Source organism: Corvus hawaiiensis, chromosome 2 (genome assembly GCF_020740725.1).
Source record: "Corvus hawaiiensis isolate bCorHaw1 chromosome 2, bCorHaw1.pri.cur, whole genome shotgun sequence".
NCBI lineage: Eukaryota > Metazoa > Chordata > Aves > Passeriformes > Corvidae > Corvus > Corvus hawaiiensis.
In genome coordinates this window covers 116,851,597-116,872,457 of record NC_063214.1, presented here as the reverse complement: position 1 = coordinate 116,872,457, position 20,861 = coordinate 116,851,597, and the positions used below count along the sequence as shown (strand labels likewise).

The window sequence follows — 20,861 nt, the reverse complement described above, 5'->3', positions numbered from 1 at the left end:
ATGAGAATTGCTTTAATGGTTTATTATGTCTACAGCATAATAACCTGTGAGGCGATGAATACCATTCGGAGTATATACTCAGTTTTGTTTGGCTGTCCTAGTCTGGGCTCCTATGTCTGGGATCTCCTCAACAATCGCACCCAGCCCCTGGTGGGAGGAGTAGAGAGTGGTTTCTTCCAGCCTTTCAGGCCAGGCACAGCAGTTTTTGAAAATATTGAATTCCCTCTGGATGTCAAAGACGGCATAAACTTGCTGTCAGTTCTGCTTTGTCTTCTCTGTACAGCCTGCACCATGTACACCATGCTTAGAATCAGAGCTATGGCACAGCATCCTCAGGATGAGGGAGGAAAAAAGAGCAGAGCAACAAACACCATGCCTATGCAGACTGACACAGAGGAGAAAGGAACCAAATGCAAAACAACAGCGTCCATGTCCACGCAGACTGACACAGAGGAGAAAGAACCCAGACGCAAGACAACAGCGTCCATGTCCACGCAGACTGACACAGAGGAGAAAGAACCCAGACGCAAGACAACAGCGTCCATGTCCACACAGACTGACACAGAGGAGAAAGAACCCAGACGCAAGACAACAGCGTCCATGTCCACGCAGACTGACGCAGAGGAGAAGGGAACCAAAAGCACTGTCAGCGTCCCCATGCAAACCATCACTGAACCAGAACAGCCTAAACCGATTGCAGTTGCCCCCGTTCAGAAGAAGAAATCAAAAAGCAAATCAGCCCGCATAGTGACTGACGAGGATGCAGCAGGATCTTCGCACCCAGCAGAAGAGGCAGAGCCAGAGATCATCACTCGGTCGCTATCCCTGGGTGAGCTGCGTGACCTGCGGAGGGAATTCACCCGCCAGACGAACGAGTCTATCCTGACCTGGCTGCTCCGCATCTGGGACGCTGCAGCCAATGACACCATTCTGGACGGAAGTGAGGCCAGGCAACTGGGATCTCTGTCCCGGGATGTGGTCATTGACCAGGGGATCGGGAGAACCCAGGAAACCCTCAGCCTCTGGCGGCGACTGCTTACAAGTGTAAGGGACAGGTACCTTTGTAAAGAAGACCTCCAGGTGCACCAAGGAAAATGGAGCACAATGGAACAAGGTATCTGGTGCCTGAGGGAATTGGCTGTGCTGGAGATCATTTTCTCAGAAGATGAGAGATTTCCTAAGAGCCCAGATGGTGTCCAGTGCACATCACAGATGTGGTTGAGGTTCGCACGCCTTGGACCAGAGATATACTCCCGTTACCTGGCAACGCTGCAATGGAGGGAAGGCGAGGACAGGGTGGGCGTCTTGGTGAACAAACTGAGGATTTATGAGGACACCGTCACAGCCCCGTTTCGCACCCATGTCTCATCCGTGGAAACAAGTCTTTTGGCTGAGCAAGTCCGGAGCTTGATTGAAGAAGGCCATCAGAAATTGAAAAAGGAACTTAAGGAAGAGATTTACCAGATCTCACCAGAACCAACAAGAGTCTCTGCCATTAGGAGCCGGCGACCCCCAACCAGGGAGAGAGGATACACCCCACGAGGTAACCTCTGGTTTTTCCTTCAGGAACATGGAGAAGACACGAGTAAGTGGGATGGAAAACCCACCTCCTCCTTAGCAGCTCGGGTACGTGAACTAAAAAGAGGGACAACTACCACAAGAAGCGCATCTAGAGTCAATATTGCTCCGGTCTCTCACACACAGAACTCCAGACGGTACCGGAATGATAATATGACCGATCCTCTTGAAGGGACCTCAGGAACGTATTCACCGGAAGGGAGCAACATGCAACATGACCAGGAATAGAGGGGCCCTGCCTCTAGCCAGGTAGAGGAAAGGGAGAATCGGGTCTTTTGGACTGTGTGGGTCCGATGGCCTGGCACATCTGACCCACAAAGATACACGGCTTTGGTTGACACCGGTGCTCAATGTACTCTGATGCCATCAAGGTATGTGGGAGCAGAACCCATTTCTATTTCTGGGGTGACAGGAGGATCCCAGCAGCTGACTGTACTGGAAGCTGAAGTGAGTTTAACTGGGAACGAGTGGCAGAAACACCCCATCGTGACTGGCCCGGAGGCCCCGTGCATTCTCGGCATAGACTATCTCAGAAATGGATATTTCAAGGACCCAAAAGGACATCGTTGGGCTTTTGGGATAGCTGCTGTGGAGACAGAAGATATCAGACAACTGAGTACATTGCCTGGCCTCTCAGATGACCCCTCTGCCGTGGGACTGCTAAGAGTTGCAGAACAACAGGTGCCAATCGCCACAGCAACAGTGCACCGCCGGCAATACCGCACCAACAGAGACTCTGTGGTTCCCATCCATGAGATGATTCGCAAACTGGAGAGCCAAGGGGTGGTCAGCAAGGCCCATTCACCTTTCAACAGCCCTATATGGTCAGTGCGTAAGTCCAGTGGAGAATGGAGGCTGACGGTGGACTACCGTGGCCTGAATGAGGTCACGCCACCATTGAGCGCCGCTGTGCCGGACATGTTGGAACTTCAGTACGAGCTGGAGTCCAAAGCAGCGAAGTGGTACGCCACTATTGACATTGCCAATGCCTTCTTCTCCATTCCTTTGGCAGCAGAATGCAGGCGCCAGTTTGCTTTTACCTGGAAGGGTGTGCAATACACCTGGAACCGACTGCCCCAGGGGTGGAAGCACAGTCCCACCATTTGCCACGGACTGATCCAGACTGCATTGGAAAAGGGTGAGGCTCCAGAACATCTGCAATACATCGATTGTTGCTGCCTGTTTTGAGCTTCCCATCCCCCCTCCCAAAGACATGTGCTCCGAGTTCCTTTGTTCCAAGCGCGGGCAAAGCCAAATGTAACTCAGACTCTTCAGCAGTGTCTGATTGGCCGCTCACCCCGGGTCCGCCCCCAGTCATCCCCTTGCCCCTTCTCCGAATAAAAAGATGGTCGAGGGGAGGCAAACGCTCTCTCTCAGCTCAGCTACCTTCCTGTAAACACCTCTGGTCGTCTGTCTCATTTGAAGGCTTCTAACTGCAGGGAATTGAGCGAGCAGGGAGCTATATTTCTCCCTCTTTGCTTCTGCTGATGGTATTTGCTCTGCAGCTGATTCAGGTACCGATTTTAGAGCTACTAAAGTGCTAGATCGCCCGTGCTACCTCTCAAGGCTGCTCGAGGCTTTCTAAGGCATTGAAATACAAGCGCTAGCCGGTATAAAGCTGAAAAGATACCTTTACATTTGGCGCCCAATGTGGGGCTATCTCTGAACTCCGGTTCTGAGAGACTTTCAGGGTGTCCCGGCAGCTGTGTGTCTGCTGGAGTTAGCTCTGCACGTCCTGCTGTGCCAGCTCTGTGTGGCGAGGTGTTACTTTTTGTGTAACATCGAGCCCAGAGCCTCAGCCTGTGCCCTCCCCCACGCCACGTGGCGAGGGAACGGCTGGAAAGCAGAAGACCCTTCTCGCGTTTTTTTTTTTCTCCGGACCTGCTTTCCTGTGATAAATCCAGAATTCTGGTGAGTATTTCCCTGCTGGTTTAGGGGCTCCTGTCTTAAGCTGGTGCCGGTGTAAACTTTCTCTCTTTTTTTTCCTCTTTTTTCGTGAGTAAGGGGTTGAGGTTTCGTGTGCATTCATAATGGGATCTGAAGTTTCTGCACACCATAGAGAAATATACCACCAAGTTCAAAGTTACCTTTCTTTAACTGGGCATAAATACCCTAAAAATCTAGTTCAATCTTTTGTACAATGGCTTTTTCAGTACTTTCCTAATCTGACCTCCGAAGACATAAGATCTGCTGAATTTTGGGATAAGGTGGGGAGAAAACTCTCCTCTCTGAGGCGTGCAGGAGATGAAACAGTTTCAAAATTCTTTCCTCTCCTGTTACTAAGTTATGCTTTGCCGGAGAAAAAGGCAGTACATGAAAAGCCACTGCAAAACCCCCCTGTTAATTCCCTCATACCCTCTTCCAACCCCTGTGTCCCGGACCCCTCTTCCCCTACGCTGGAAAACACAGCTAGAGCAGACTGCTTCTCAGCACAGGAGAGCTATCGTCCTCCTGGCTCACCCGTGTTTCCTCAGCACCCTGCCTTGGATGGGAATCCGGAGCCCATCCCAGGACCTTCCCAACCCCTCTTCTCCACTGCCTTTTCCCCAGTTTCTAGCCCTCATGTTTCAAGCGCGCGTAAAAACCCCTTCTCCCCTGATCTCTTTGTTCCCAGGGACGGCCATTGCCACGTGCTCGCAGCCTGGGAAAAATCCCCTCCCCCCAACCGCTTTTCTCCCAGTTTGTTTGTCTCCAGTAATGGCGGACGCAATGGTCCTTCCTCTCCAAACTACACCTCCCACAATCCCTTTCTCCCCCATCCCACAAATCCCTTCTTGTCCCCATCCCCTCCCACTCCTGCGTCACACCCTGACCCCGCCCCCAACCCCGTCCCCACAGCGTCGTGTTTCACCCCTCCCTCTGTTCCCACCCATGGCTCAAGTGCCGCCCCTGCCTCCCACAACCCCGCCCCCGACCCCTCCCCTCCTCCGGCCGTGTCCCCACCTCCACTCCCCGCCCCTGCCCCTCCACTCCCCGCCCCTGCTTCCCATTGTCCCGCCCCAGGTTCCCACAGTCCTGTGACTGCCCCTCTGAATCCGAGAACCCCTGCCTACCAGGAAGTAACTCCAACTGCTTCTACTACACTCTCTTGTACTAGCAATGGAGCTAACCCTGACTGGAAACCCCTTTCTTATTCTGATATTAAGGATTTGTGCAAGGCAATTAAGGAGTTTGGAATGCATAGTAATTATTTTAAGAGCCTTTTAAGTGCTACTTTTGCAACTCACTTACTTGTACCTCATGATTTACTTACATTAATGCAAACTCTTCTCACACCTGGTGATTTTATGGTGTGGAAAAAGCAATGGAAAATAATTTTATCTGATTTATTGAAAATTTTGTGGCAAACTCCAGATAATTACCTGGATTTTGAAAACAATTATATCACATTAGACCTTTTATCTGGTGACAATAATATGGCAAATCCTCAAAAACAAGCAATGCTTATCCCTCGTCCAGTTCTTACTGAAATCACACGTGCTGCTGAAAAGGCCTTAACATTATTACCATCTCAAACTCCTAATTCTCATTATACCACCATCAAGCAATCGCCAAATGAAAATATTATTCACTTTTATAACCGTTTGTACGAAGCTGTCTCTTCCCAGGTCCCTAATCCTGACCTCCAACAAGCACTCCTACTTGAACTTCTCCAAGTTAATACAAATGATGCTTGCAAACAAGTCATTCTCACTCTCCCGCTGTATCCTCCTCCTACTGTTGAATCCATCCTCGAAGTCTGTACGAAGAAGGTGCAGCTGAACACAGCTGCTCCCTTTTTGAAAAGAGTGGGGATGGTTGGGGAGGTTGTGGAGAATGTTACAGGTACAGGAGAAACTCAATCGCGCGGTAACTTTGTATGCTATCGTTGTCAGAAAAAGGGACATGTAGCTCGCAATTGCAGAGCAATTATAACTGCTGATAAAAACTCTCCAAAGACTGTTTCCCCAGGTCAACAGCAGGGAAACTAGCGACTCAACGCGTCCTAACAGCTCCGCGTTCAGACATAAATAGGGCTGCAGACAAAGCAACTTGGACTTCTGGACTCAGGTTTAAGGTAACCTGTGATAAAGCACACCATTTCAACAACAACAAACAGGCTGTAATACCCATCTCATTCCAGAATGTGGACCACATGCCAGAATTTACATACCTTTTTGTTATTGGGGATACTCGGGAAACACCTGCTGGGATAGAAGTTACACCCACACTCATGAAAATGGATCAGAACGGGTGTTCTAACCTAATTGTACAATGTATATATCCACCGTACTTTATGCCTAAAGGTCAAGTCATTGCACAGGCCTTTCCACTGCCCAAATACCTGCCCACAGATGGTCATATCCCAGCCATCTGTTGGACTGAGGTTTTGGGAAATGACAAACCTGTAATAGAATGTAAGCTCCGTTACAAATCACATAAAATCAGTATCATGGGAATGTTAGACACAGGTGCTGATGTGTCTGTCATCCCATTTGATAAGTGGCCTACGCAATGGGAATTGCAATCTCAGGGCATCATACAAGGGATTGGAGGTACCCAAATTGCAAAGCAGTCCAAACACACCATCCAAATTGAAGGTCCTGAAGGACAAATAGCGACACTTCGTCCGTATGTCCTAGACACCAAATTCACCCTGTGGGGAAGGGATGCCATGTCTCAGTGGGGAACAAAAATTGATATCACGCCTAGACATCAAAATTTTCCCTTGCAGGCCACTGAAGCAGAGTGCCATCCACATAAATTAACTTGGAAAACAGATGAACCCGTGTGGGTTAACCAGTGGTCGTTAAAAAAAGAAAACTTAGAGGCACTCAAAACATTAGTGGCTGAACAATTGGCTAAAGGAAATATAGTTCCAACTAACAGCCCATGGAACACACCCGTGTTTGTAATACAAAAACCGGGAAAGAACAAATATAGGCTACTCCAAGATCTTAGAGAAGTTAATAAGGTTATTGAAGACATGGGACCCCTTCAACCAGGTATGCCATCACCCTCAATGCTCCCACAACATTGGCATTTAGCTGTTCTTGACATCAAGGATTGCTTCTTTCATATTCCACTCCACCCTGCAGATGCCCCCCGATTTGCATTTTCTGTACCATCTCTTAATCGTGAAACTCCCATGGAACGTTATCATTGGCTTGTGCTTCCCCAAGGTATGAAAAATTCCCCAACTCTCTGCCAAGAGTATATTGCTAAAATTCTATCTCCCATCCGTGCCAAAGCAGAGAAAGCCATCATCCTGCATTACATGGATGATGTGCTGGTGTGTGCTCCCAATAATCAGTATCTCGAGCAGACACTTAACATGGTGGTTGAGGCCCTAGAGGCCAAGGGCTTTGAATTACAACCTGAAAAAATGCAGAGAACAAGCCCTTGGAAATACCTCGGACTCAAAATCACAGAAACCTCTATCACCCCAACACCTGTCACCATTAATAATAACCCAAAAACATTAGAGGAAGTGCAACAGATCTGTGGGACACTGAAGTATTTAAGGTCCTGGTTAGGACTCACCACAGAGGATGTAGCTCCTATTGCAAACCTAGTAAAAGGGGAAGGCGGTCCAGCATCCCCTAGATCCCTGACAGAAGAGGCAAGGCAGTCTCTCAAAAAGATACAAGAGCTCATTTCCACCAGACAAGCACACAGGTATCAGCCCTCCCTACCCTTTAAGCTTGTCATTCTAGGGAAGGTACCACGCTTTCATGGCCTCATATTTCAGTGGGACAAAGAGCAGAAGGAACCCCTCATCATAATTGAATGGGTATTCCTTCCACTCCAACCTCCTAAAACCATCACACAGCCACAAGAACTAATGGCAAAAATTATCATGAAGGGTAGAGCAAGGCTCCGCACCCTGGCAGGATGTGACTTTGCATGCATCTATTTACCTGTAACAACTGACACATTAGATCACCTGCTCCAAAATAATATAAATTTACAATTTGCATTAGATAGTTACTCAGGCCAAATCTCAAATCATTACCCAAAACATGACATGTTTAATCTGCCATTCTCTTTCATCCCTCGAGAGATTCAAAGTAGAAAACCCCTCGATGCGATTACCGTTTTTACTGATGCCTCAGGAAAAAGTAAAAAGTCCGTGGTCACATGGAAAAATCCAAAGACGCAAAAGTGGGAATCTGACATCGAGGTAATCCAGGGATCACCACAAGTAGCTGAATTAGCAGCTGTTGTTAGAGCATTTGAGAGGTTCAAAGAGCCCTTTAATTTGGTCACAGACTCAGCATATGTAGCTGGAGTAACTGTTAGAGCTGAGCATGCTCTCCTAAAAGAAATCTCAAACAAGAAAATTTATGATTTACTCTCAAAATTAATTTATCTGGTTTCCCACAGAGAGCATCCCTATTTTGTCATGCATGTGAGGTCACATACAAACCTGCCAGGATTTATTGCAGAAGGTAATCGTAGAGCTGATGCTCTGGCTATGCCAGCAGACATAGTTCTATCAGCCGACTTACCAAAGCTCCCCCAAGTTTTTGAACAAGCAAAATTGAGCCATGCCATGTACCATCAAAATATTCCCGCTCTTATCCGCATGTTCCATCTGTCGCGGACACAGGCAAAAGCAATAGTGGCAACGTGTCCCAACTGCCAGAAGCTACAGCTTCCATCACTGGGCATGGGGGTCAATCCCAGAGGCATTAATAGCGGTGAAGTGTGGCAAATGGACGTCACACATTTCCCTGAATTTGGGAGATTAAAATACGTTCATGTTTCTATTGATACCTTCTCTGGTGCTATGTATGCCTCTGCACATGCAGGTGAAAAGGCTAAGGACGTTGAAAAACATCTTGTCCAAGCTTTTGCTGTGCTCGGTATACCTGAGGAGATAAAAACTGATAATGGACCTGCCTACACCTCCCAGGAGTTTAAAAACTTTCGTCAGCAGTGGGGATTTCGACATGTTACAGGTATTCCTCACTCCCCAACTGGACAAGGCATTGTTGAACGTGCCCATCAAACCCTCAAGCGAATGCTGCTACAACAATCAGGGACCACCAAACTCAACTCACCTGTCCTCAGACTCAGCAAAGCACTGTTTACCATAAACTTCCTGAATGGCACCTTTGAGGATCCAAACCCTCCCATCTATCGTCATTTCCAGAACACCAGGAGACAGAAACTGCAGGAAAATCCAGAAGTCCTGATCCGGGACCCAGAGACTCAAAAAATCCAAGGACCGTACAAACTTGTGACTTGGGGACGTGGGTATGCCAGTGTATCTACCCCTCAAGGACTGAGATGGATCCCAGGGAAGTGGGTAAAACCTTATGTCACTTCCTCAAAAGTTAAGGAGGTTAAAACTGCCTCCTGGAAGAGACGCCGTAAAAAGAATCCTGATTTTGCACCTTCATGTAAACCCCCTACTGCAGATCTTTATGTTAATCCCTTAAGTTAAGTTGCACTGTTTTGCACTCAGGTTTTTGCACTGTATTTTGTAAATCTTTGTCCTGATACTCCATACCATAGATGTCCTGACTAAACCCCTGAGTTTTGACTGGGGAACTAGTTTAAAGGCATCCTAGGTACTGTCGAGTTGTAGGGACGATAGATTACAATTATATTTTGCACTATTGTTTTGTTACTGTTCTATGCACTTTTAAGTTACTAAGAGTTACAACCCAGCTTTAAAGAAAAAAAAATAGGGAATTGTTGCTGCCTGTTTTGAGCTTCCCATCCCCCCTCCCAAAGACATGTGCTCCGAGTTCCTTTGTTCCAAGCGCGGGCAAAGCCAAATGTAACTCAGACTCTTCAGCAGTGTCTGATTGGCCGCTCACCCCGGGTCCGCCCCCAGTCATCCCCTTGCCCCTTCTCCGAATAAAAAGATGGTCGAGGGGAGGCAAAGGCCCTCTCTCAGCTCAGCTACCTTCCTGTAAACACCTCTGGTCGTCTGTCTCATTTGAAGGCTTCTAACTGCAGGGAATTGAGCGAGCAGGGAGCTATATTTCTCCCTCTTCGCTTCTGCTGATGGTATTTGCTCTGCAGCTGATTCAGGTACCGATTTTAGAGCTACTAAAGTGCTAGATCGCCCGTGCTACCTCTCAAGGCTGCTCGAGGCTTTCTAAGGCATTGAAATACAAGCGCTAGCCGGTATAAAGCTGAAAAGATACCTTTACAATCGATGACATCATCGTGTGGGGAAACACAGCAAAGGAAGTGTTTGAGAAAGGAGAGAAAATCATCCAGATTCTCCTGGAAGCTGGCTTTGCCATCAAAAGGAGCAAAGTCAAGGGACCTGCCCAAGAGATCCAGTTCCTGGGAGTAAAGTGGCAAGATGGACGACGTCAGATTCCCACCGAGGTCATCAATAAGATCACTGCGATGTCTCCACCGACCAGCAAGAAGGAAACACAAGCTTTCCTAGGTGCCATAGGTTTCTGGAGGATGCACATTCCCGAGTACAGCCAGATCGTGAGCCCTCTCTACCTGGTTACCCGCAAGAAGAATGATTTCCACTGGGGCCCCGAACAGCAGCAAGCCTTTGCCCAGATCAAGCAGGAAATCGCTCATGCGGTAGCCCTTGGCCCAGTCAGGACAGGACCAGAGGTGAAGAATGTGCTCTACTCTGCAGCCGGGAACAATGGTCTGTCCTGGAGCCTCTGGCAGAAGGTGCCTGGTGAGACTCGTGGCCGACCACTGGGATTCTGGAGCCGAAGCTACAGAGGGTCTGAAGCTAACTACACTCCCACAGAGAAGGAAATCTTGGCAGCCTATGAAGGAGTCCAAGCTGCCTCAGAGGTAACTGGCACTGAAGCACAGTTGCTTCTGGCACCCCGACTACCGGTGCTGGGTTGGATGTTCAAGGGAAAGGTTCCTTCCACGCATCATGCCACCGACACCACATGGAGCAAGTGGATCGCCCTCATCACACAGCGTGCCTGTATTGGAAACCCGAATCGCCCTGGGATTCTAGAAATTATAACAAACTGGCCTGAAGGTGAGACTTTTGGATTATCTTCTGAAGAAGAGGAAGAGCAAGTGACTCGTGCTGAGGAAGCCCCACCATATAATGAGCTACCGGAGACTGAAAGACGTTATGCCCTCTTCACTGATGGTTCCTGCCGAATTGTAGGCGCTAATCGAAAGTGGAAAGCTGCAGTATGGAGCCCCACACGACGAGTTGCACAAGCTACCGAGGGACAAGGTGGATCGAGTCAGGTTGCAGAGCTTAAAGCCGTCCAGCTGGCTTTGGATATTGCTGAGCGAGAGAAGTGGCCGAGGCTCTATCTGTACACCGACTCATGGATGGTAGCTAATGCTCTGTGGGGATGGCTGGATCGCTGGAGAAAGGCCAACTGGCAGCGCAGAGGGAAGCCCATCTGGGCCGCTGAGATTTGGCAGGACATCGCCGCCCGAGTAGAGAAGCTGACCGTGAAGGTTCGACACGTGGATGCGCACGTACCCAAGAGTCGGGCTAATGAAGAGCATCGCAACAACGAGCAGGTGGACCGAGCTGCCAAGGTGAAAGTATCACAGGTGGATCTGGACTGGCAGCACAAGGGAGAATTATTCCTAGCTCGTTGGGCCCATGATGCCTCTGGTCATCAGGGGAGAGATGCAACATACCGATGGGCCCGTGACCGAGGGGTGGACCTTTCCATGGACAGCATCTCACAGGTCATCCACAGTTGTGAGACCTGTGCTGCAATCAAACAGGCCAAGCGGGCGAAGCCTTTGTGGTATGGTGGACGATGGTCAAAGTACAGGTATGGTGAAGCCTGGCAAGTTGACTACATCACCCTTCCCCAAACCCGCCAAGGCAAGCACTACGTGTTGACCATGGTTGAAACAACCACTGGATGGCTGGAGACCTACCCTGTGCCTCATGCTACAGCCCGGAACACCATCCTGGGCCTGGAAAAGCAAGTCCTGTGGAGACATGGCACCCCTGATAGGATCGAGTCAGACAACGGGACTCATTTTAAGAACAGCCTCATCAACACCTGGGCCAGAGAACACGGTATCGAATGGATATATCATATTCCTTATCATGCACCAGCTGCTGGAAAAGTTGAACGCTGCAATGGACTACTTAAAACTACCCTAAAGGCACTTGGTGGGGGGACCTTCAAAAATTGGGAAGTGAACTTAGCAAAGGCCACCTGGATAGTCAATACCCGAGGGTCCATCAATCGAGCTGGTCCTGCCGAGTCTGAAGCCTTGCACACAGTGGATGGAGATAGAGTCCCTGTGGTACACCTGAGAGGTATTTTAGGAAAGACTGTTTGGATTAATCCCACCTCAGGCAAAGACAAACCCATCCGTGGGATTGTCTTTGCTCAAGGACCTGGTTGCACTTGGTGGGTAATGCAGAAAGATGGGGAAACCCGTTGTGTACCACAAGGAGACCTAATCTTAGGTGAGAACAGTGTGTAGGTTTCACTGTGTGTATATATATATATATATATATATATATATGTATGTGTGTTTTAGAGTTTAAGAAGGTATTGATTTGGGATAATGTAGATGGTAATAGAATAAGGGGTGGATAATGTCCTGGGTTGCAGTGTATTCTATTACCATCCCCATCAGCTGTTGAAATCAGGTGGGGCAGTGTTTCCTTGCCTCCTCCCCCCAGACTATCTTTCTGTTAATTGCCCATCATTGTCCTGCCACATGACTCAGAGATAACTCCCTCCGGACTATCTTCTGTTAATGAGCCTAATCAACACTTTGCCTCATGACTCGTTACCCCATTGTGAGATGCTCCACCCAGAGGGAGGAACCAAGCATCCCATCGTGGATATAAGCTGAGGCTGAACACCAGAGACACTGGCTTCCCACTGGATTTCCAGAGGATAGGAGCTACACAGCCACCATCGGACTTCCTGAGGAAGAGCAGACTGTTTTACTACAGGATCACTGCTTCAGAGGACTGCAGCCACCATTCTACCAGACTGCTACCACCACCCTGCCTAACAGAGTGTCAGGTTGTACCTTGACTCTGTCAGTTTGACAGTGTTTTCTTTTACCTTTTTTTTTTTTTTTTTTTCCCCTTTTCTTTAATTTCCATTAAATTGTTATTCTGACTTGGTGCCTCCCACTGGTTTGTTTTCAAACTAGCACACTTGTGCTCGCTGGTTTGAATCCTTTCATATGAGCAGTTTATGACAATTTAGGTGTACACCTGTGACAATTTAGTCCCTGTAGAACTGTGTTGCACAGGGACCATCAAACAGATTGAAGAATCCCAACATTTTCTCTAAGATTAAAGAAGCAGATGCTTCTGCTCTATTACGATCAGATTAGCTTCTTAATAAATGTTGTTTGAAACCAAGGAATTAAAAAAAACTCTGCATGTGCATTAAACTTTCATATAAATCTTTGGGGTACAGATTTCTTGATGGGGAAGGAAAAAGTATTAGTAAGTAACCTTTACCCACCAAAGCATCCTCAGGAATGATAGTAATGTGATTTAACCAGATTTTTCATCTATCTGGAGTATTTAATTATGAATGTATTTTTAGAAGCAAAAATGTGTGATTATTTCTGTAATGATAAAGAAAATAAAAAGCTCTGCAAACTATGAGAGAGATGAAGGAGTGATTTTCATAGTCTAAAATCACATGCATTGGTGAAGTAACAGGGTAAAACTGAAGAGAAGGGTGGTTTAAAGCTATCTTTGTTGCATCTTCTTGATAAAACAAATCTAATTTCCTTTTCTGAAGAGCACTGTCTGTCTCAGCATTATTAACTCCAGCCACTGAAATGTATGACATCTCTGTCCTAATAATGCACAAATTGATAGCATCTCCTCAGTCCACCTGGATGCTCTGTGCCAAATCTCTAGTGTGTGCTTTTAGTAGATTGATTCAATAAGTCACAGCAGTAAAACATCTAAGGAGTAGATTTTTTTTTTTTCTTTCTGGGTTACTCTAGATTAGCATTTTAAGATGCTTTCTATATCTATTTAATTATGGGATTTAGGAATCCCATTTCCTCTGACCATGTTAAAATTTTTGGTTATAGTTCATTTCAAGCCCATGTTGTCTTCTCAGCTCACTAGTGCTGTCCCATCAAAGGACTTTTCTCTTTGTAAATGTTTGTCAAAAGCAGAAGCAATGCTTTCCTCAACTTTGGTACCTCAACAGAGTTTAAGTAGTTACACACCTTCACTTGTCCTTTGTTTAAAAATCTTGCTTTTACAGCTCAGCATCTTGCTGGTGGAATTAATCTTTTGACTTTTCACAATGAGAAAAAGGTAACGACATAATAGTAGAAGGCAAAAGAATTTGTCCTGATAGATCTGAAATTCCAGTCTGTGTGCCATTGTTTTTCCAATAGGTATAAGCTTTTTGACTGCCTTATTACATCTAATGCAAAACTCATTTCTTTTCCCTATTTCCATCTGCAAAAAAAACCCCCCTGAAACTAAGAACCCACTGGAAGTGGAAATGGTAGTTTTCTTGTATATTGGACATATTCCCCAAAAGGAAGGCTTTATGGAAATGTTAACTTGCGTGTGAACTATGATAAAGAAGCAAGCTGTCATAGGAGGGTTTCTCATGGCAGTGTTTCAGGCTCCATTTAATTCTGGTAGCAGTAGCATTCTTTTCTGACTTTGCTTTCATCTTCAGCATAACTCACTGTACTTAACATTCCAGTTTATCATTGCCATCTCTGTTTATGGCTCTCAGTATATTTTATTGTTATCTTTCCTGCTGACTATTAAATGAAAGGTGTGGGGGGAGGAGAAGGAAAGGATGAGTTGCAGTTTATTGCAGTTTATTTTTGTTACTGGATCTATTTCTCCTCTGGTATTGTTTTCCAAGTTTGTGCTGTAAATTCTCCCTTAAAGTGCATTCATGCTTAATTTTTGTTAGAGCCCTCTGCAGTGATTGAAGGGTTTTGAGGCCCATGTTTTGTGCACTGCTATTTCATTAAGGACAAGGCAAAATAATTTTCTGAAATACTTGTTTCCTGTTCAGTAGTTTTTGTCTCACCAGATAGCAGGGCAGAATTGTTTAACCTGGTGTCTCCCACCAGATAAGAGATACTGAGTCTTGCTGCATGTCTGTATCTCTCCATGGACCCCAGTGAAGCACAGAACTTCCAGACTCTGCTTTTGTGCCCAAACTGGGTCCCTTTTGCAGGTGGGTGGTGTTGGTTGAGACAGGTGTCCTTCAGCAGCTGCCAGTGCTTTATTTATTGCAGAGCATTCCAGCTGTTCATTTCAAGCTTCAGCTTAAAGGTATTTTTCAACATTGGCTGGTGACACTGAAAGAACAGTGGTTCCCAAGTGCCTGAGTCACCTCAGTGTTCTGCTGAATTGAGGACTTTTATTTCTGAAGCTCTTTCATCCAAATCAATGGCAGAAGGATGAAGTGCCTTATAAATCTGTTCCCATGGGGCTTATTAGTGCAGGGTAAAGATTTTAGAAATCTGAGGGAAGGAAATAGCATTTTCCACAGGTACCTGTAGACCTTAGCTGGCAGCATATATATCTTCATGCATTTAAGGGATAGCCACAACTGATATAAATGTATGTATTTATCAATAGAAATAAAGAACAGTGCCATAAACCTGTTACAAAATGATTTTAAAATCTGGCTATTATTTGATATGTTAGCAAGCTGCGTGTTTGTCAGTTGCAAATTGATCCCAAGGTGTGTGCAAACAGCATTATTGAAGGATTACTTATTTTCGGGAAATGATTGTAGAAGTCACAATAAAGCCAGTCAGTTGTATTACAGCACAGGTCTCTTGTTTCTGTTTCATTTCTACACAATGGAATCATACACTGATCATCCCAGCTCTCTGTTTGTCAAAAGCTGTGAGATTGGTGTTGGAAAAGGTTGGACAATGCTTCAAAACTAAAGTGAAAATAGTTGAAATTAAATAAACCTTAAAAAAGTTGAATTCTATTATAAGAGATAATAATAAGGTGTAAGAATATGGAAAAGAATGTATAATATAGGAGTTCGTGACATTTTGTACTGTTTTTTTCACTCCTCCCAGTGTCTTGGAATAAAGTAGTATAGAAATTATTATGATTAGTGTACTGTAGATAACTTGACATAACTTTGTTAAAAATTCCCTTTAACCTTGAGTCATCTTATGGGTATTCTGCTTAGGTTTGAAGATAACCAAAAGCAAGTAGACTATAGAAAGTTTGTGCATGTGCTGAACTGGAGAGAGAATCAAGTCCGTGCTTTCAAGGAGGTAAAGGAGCCACCCAAGGTAAAACCAGCGTATCAATATAAATTCTCCAACTTTAACATGACTGTTTTAACCAACACACACGACAACATTTTTTTCATATTTGTGTATTCGTGCCTGTTTTCTTCACGTAATTACTTTTTAAATAGGTTTAATAGGGAGGTTTAGGATGAAGCAGAGAAGTCAAACAGGGACAAGGAGGTGCCTAGTAGGTATCACATCTCTGGGCCTTTTTATAGAAGAAAAAAGAAAAAGAGAAGGGAAAGCAGGTGTATTTATCCATGGACAATGGACATAAATACTGCTTCCCCCACAAATGTCATTGTCACATGTCAAATGATCTGCCCACTTGCTGAGGTAGTCAGAAAATACTTTCAGCTCCACTGACACGTATGCAGAAAATAGCTCTGCATTTTGTATAACTGCACAGAAACCTGTACATAACACACCACATCTCTGGTAGGCGTGCACAGTGAGAAGAACTGATGGATCAACTTTGTATATCTCCAGCCTGTTACTTAGGGTAAATAAAAATGCAGTATCAACAAACTGCAGAGACTAATCTGATCTTGCCATCTTGTGCTGAGTGGAACATTTTAAAATAGAAGGTCCATAAGGCAATTATGCTGAATTTTATATACTTTGTAACAGATAAATCCAAAGGCCTTCTGCCAACACATCATTTTGCTGTTCTGGCCTGGCCAATGTATTGTACAGAATGTGTTTGATTGTACTCAGACCATTTGGAAACACAGCATTCCTTTAAATTCAAGTTCAATCGTGGCATGGTTTAAACCAGTATTCCTCAGGCACTGTGCTCCTGACTCCTCTTACCAGGACTTTCCTCTGTAGCATCTCAGACTGTTGGTGGTGTCTAACAATGGCCCAGGGCTGCTGGTTTGCTCTGCGTTCCATGGTCGATTATTTTCGTTTTGTCATTGTGAAGAATTTTTCTGTCTTGTACAGATAAAATCAAAGCCCTTCCACATGTTTTATACAGCAGTCCTGAGGATCATTGTGTTTATTAGGCTTTGTTCAGGGGGCATTTTTGTTTTTACAGATGAATTCTGTGCTTAAGTTATAACTCAATATTTAATATTTAGTATTTTAAGAGAGGTAACTACAAAATGGAAAAAATCAGAAACAGGAAAAGTTTTAAGTCTTGTTCAGCTTTAAAAATCAGTTGTTATTCTGTGCATGACTTACATGAATTAATAGCATTATTTTGAGGCTACAGTACCTCTATTTGACAGATATATTTCAGCACCAGAATTGTGCTTGTTTAGCTGGCTTTCTTTTTTACTCCTTCTTTTTATCTCATTATTTTGTATGATTTTTGTTGTTGAGACATGGATGACTTTCAAGAATTTGAAGTATAAGCATTTTAATGAAGAAAATATAGCATTATTTAATTTAAAAATATCTGCAAAAGGGCTAATGTTAGAAAATATTTTCATTAAAATATTTTGCAGCATTGATAAGAATGTGCATGTAGTAATCTTTTAAGAAGATGCGCTATATTAAGACCCAGTTGTTCACAGATTCGTCTGTGGAATTGAAGCAGCTCATTCAATCTTATGTTGACCAGCTTTTAATGGTTCTTGTTTTTATTATTATACAGTAAGATATTCTCTGGGTTACTAATTTCAGAGGGAAGATATCTGGAACCAACTACCACGATCCCCTCCTGTGACTGGGATCAAATACCCTTGTCTTCTGGATGATCTGTTTGGCAAGGAAGAATAATCTCATCTGTGCAAGACACTGATTTAAGATTAATGCTTCAGCTCTGAAGATTACTTAGAGAGATACAGAAAGCATTTCTTGTTAAATAAGAAAAAATCAGATATAGGTTTTATTGCATTTAATTTCTTGTTCCAACAGAGAGGTATACTTGTGTGTTTTTGGAACTCTTTCTAAATCAACAGCACTCTGTCATACTTACACAAGCATAATTAAAACTATATCCTCTAATCTCTGTGTCTGGTTGCATGAAGAATTTGCAAGTATTGAGAAATCTTTGAGTCAAACAGTGCAAAATCTGACTGACCCTGCTTTGTTCTGCAAACAAACGTTGGATGACCTCTTAAAATTGGGTCGGATTGCTTAGCACAATAATGCCATTCCATTCACATTTCCTCCCTTGCTCTTCAGCTTCTATCTGTGGTTTTGCTCTATCCCCGTGGTGATGCTCAAGTGCTGTTTGTGTCAAAGTTGGTTATTTTGTGGAGGAAACGCCAGCAAGGGTTTTGCACACTATAAAGCTGCTCTGGTATCAGAGATAATTATAGCCTTCTAAAGTGGAAGCAAATGTTTTGCAGGCACGGCACGGAAGCTGTCAGTTCTTGCTTTTTGTTTTAAATGTGAACTCAGGTTAGTCCCACCCAGCTTTAGTTGGGTGGGACATGTCTGAAGAGAAGGGGTTTCTGTGTAATTTCAGTCTGCAGCATTCTTGCAGCAGAACTACACTTGCCCTTTGAGAATTAATTGATGCCTTTCTCTTTCTCCATGGCTTAATGGAATTCCTGTTAGCATTTTTGTATCTTTTTAAGATTATGCCAGCTCAAAGCCATGATTAGATCTGGGTTTACTTTGTTCTTTTGTGAGAGGAGTAATTACTCCAGTCTGAAGAATGGAAGAGCTGAGGTGAAGGTGGAGCTGACTCATCCATGAGAGGAAGGAGAAGAGGTGTGAGCCAGTGCGCCACTGCTCGTGCCTGGGAAGACTAGGAACCCTGTATTTTCTTTAATCTGAAATTACAGTTTTGGGGAGGAATTGTTTGATTTAGAAAGATGAGAATTCAGTGTATCTGAATCCCCAAACTGAGGGAAAGACAATAGTAATTTTTTGGAAACTTGGAGATCCCTCTTACAATTATGATTCTATATAGAAATACCTTCCTACACTTTTTCCTGATAATGTAAATGAAATTCTTGTTCTTTTTGTACCATATGGCAAAATACGAAGCTTTTGAGAGCTCTTTGCCTTTTTTGCAGCGAAAAAGGTCTTGAGACAAGGCATAATTATGTAGTTGCTGCTGCTGAGGAGGGGCTAGCAATAAAATGGGCAAGGAAATGTCTGTGTCCAGAGGCTTAAAAAGAAAAAGGCGAAACACTAAAGTGCACTAAAGTGCTCCAAGTTGTAGACAAGACCAAGAATTGCTTTTTGAAACAAAAGAGGAAAATGGTTCCTTACATGACAAGAAATGTCTGAGCACAAGGACAGTGTCAGCATCCGAAGCAACAATTTGTGTTTGAAGCCAATTTGGTGAAAGCTGAATATAACATGTCACCAAGACTGAGATTGATCCTAAATGAATGGAGTTTTTCTTGTAAATTTTTAGTGTTCCCAGGGCTTCAGAAGGATTTGTTTCAGTTGTGGGCATCTTGTACAGCTTAGGGTTTCCAAGAAAATGGGACTCTGAACATCGAGAACCTCCCAAGTAGCTTTTAGAAAAGACAAATTCACTTTAGTTTGTTTCCCTTTGTGAGTATGATACAAGAGAAACCTTTTTAAAGAAAAATTTAGATCAAAAAATATAATCTTTTGTAATTTCATGTGGAACCATGTGCATGGGTCTATTCAATCATGGTCTGGTCTGGTCCGGTCAAGAAAGGGCACTGTAAACTTGAATCAGTGCAGAGAAGAGCTGGAAAGGTGACCAAGAGAATGGAGATAAGAAAGGTGACTGAATGAGCATGACTTATTTAGTGAAATAAAATGAAGGCTTAGATTGAATGAATATCCTTTCTCTCTGTAAATACATTGTTGCCAGGTGAGGGATATTTTCTGATTCAGGTACACTGCTGCTCTTAAGGAAAAAATGGGTATAATTTGCCATGAATAAGTTAAACCTGGACAACAAAGGTGGTTTCTCACTTCTAAAACAATGAGGGTCTCAAACAGCCTTCCAAGATTGATGTATTCAGTTTTAAGATTGAGATGGGTTCACCTGATGATGGTAATTTTAGGAGGTTTATTAATACTATTCTGAATTTTTAGTCTCACTTCTGGTTTTCCCTTTTTCCCATGCATCTTGCATAACCCAAACAAACACAAAACAATCTCCTAGGAGAGGGCAGACAGGGCCTGAAAAATATTTTCATTGCTTGTCACTGTGCTCACAGTGGGTGATACACTGTGGCCCGACATGTCATGAACGCTTTTCACCAGGTTTTCTTTCTTACAAGCAGCAGTGCCTCCAGAATGGAAAGCCCTGGCCAATGAGCAGCCCAATAATCCTCTTTGTATAATATGACTTGCAGCATATGCTGCCCAGGATATTTCAACCTCTCCTCTAATCCTGCCACCAGCTTCTTCTCTCTTTTCACATTGCTGATGAGGGGCCTGAATGAAGACAATACCACAGGGTTATGTTTCAAGATGGCAGGAAGCCACAGCTTTAAAGCACGCATGGCACAGAGGGGAAGGCAGCCCCCACAGTTGCCATTAATCTCAGCTCTGGATCTCTGCAGGGCAGCCAAGGGTATCTCCTTTCCACAAGTATCTGCGCTGTCCCGGCAGCAGCGGAGGGATTCACGTTACAGCGCCAGCTCCCTGTCCCACTGCTGGGCTCTGCTGCGTGCTCAGTGTTAATGTTTGCTTCCTCAGTTTGGCATTTGGGAAGAAGAGGCTCCAAGTTCTCTAGAATAGCTGCTGCTGCAAGGAAATGGCTGCAAACAGGTTGGGTCTGAGTGCCTGGGCTGTCACCTGCAGCTGGGCCCCCTAGGACATGGGCAGCCACGGACATATGCTGTGGGCAAAACATGGATGTTCCTCACCAGGCAATATTTTTTTCATCATACAGGCAGCTACTGTATTTTTCCAGGCAGAGCCATTTGCACCTACATCAGGCAGATGTTCATCGGCATAAATGGAAGGATGAAAGTCCTCCTGCATTTGTTCCTCATGTGCTGATGTGAGTTCATCCTACTTCATGGAAAATGTTTGGGCTCAGTTGGCTCCTGTGTCCTTTTAGCCCAGGAGACATTGCTGCCTCCCAAAGGAAAACTTGCTGTGGGAAAACTGCAGGGATCCTAATTTTGCAATAACCAAAATACTGGATGTTTTCAGTCACTTGACTGCATTCA

At 44.7% G+C, this 20,861-nt stretch overlaps 1 protein-coding gene across 1 annotated transcript in view; it reads left to right on the top strand.

The window, feature by feature from the left end:
* Positions 1 to 17,886, top strand: part of EFHC2 (EF-hand domain containing 2) — a 71,147-nt gene extending 53,261 nt beyond the window's left edge. The window contains exons 14-15 of the mRNA XM_048289745.1: positions 15,687 to 15,792; positions 17,422 to 17,886. Coding sequence (XP_048145702.1) covers positions 15,687 to 15,792; positions 17,422 to 17,517 — 202 coding nt within the window. The 3' untranslated portion in view covers positions 17,518 to 17,886. The remainder of the gene's footprint in view (positions 1 to 15,686; positions 15,793 to 17,421) is intronic.
* The last annotated feature ends 2,975 nt before the right edge of the window (positions 17,887 to 20,861 follow it).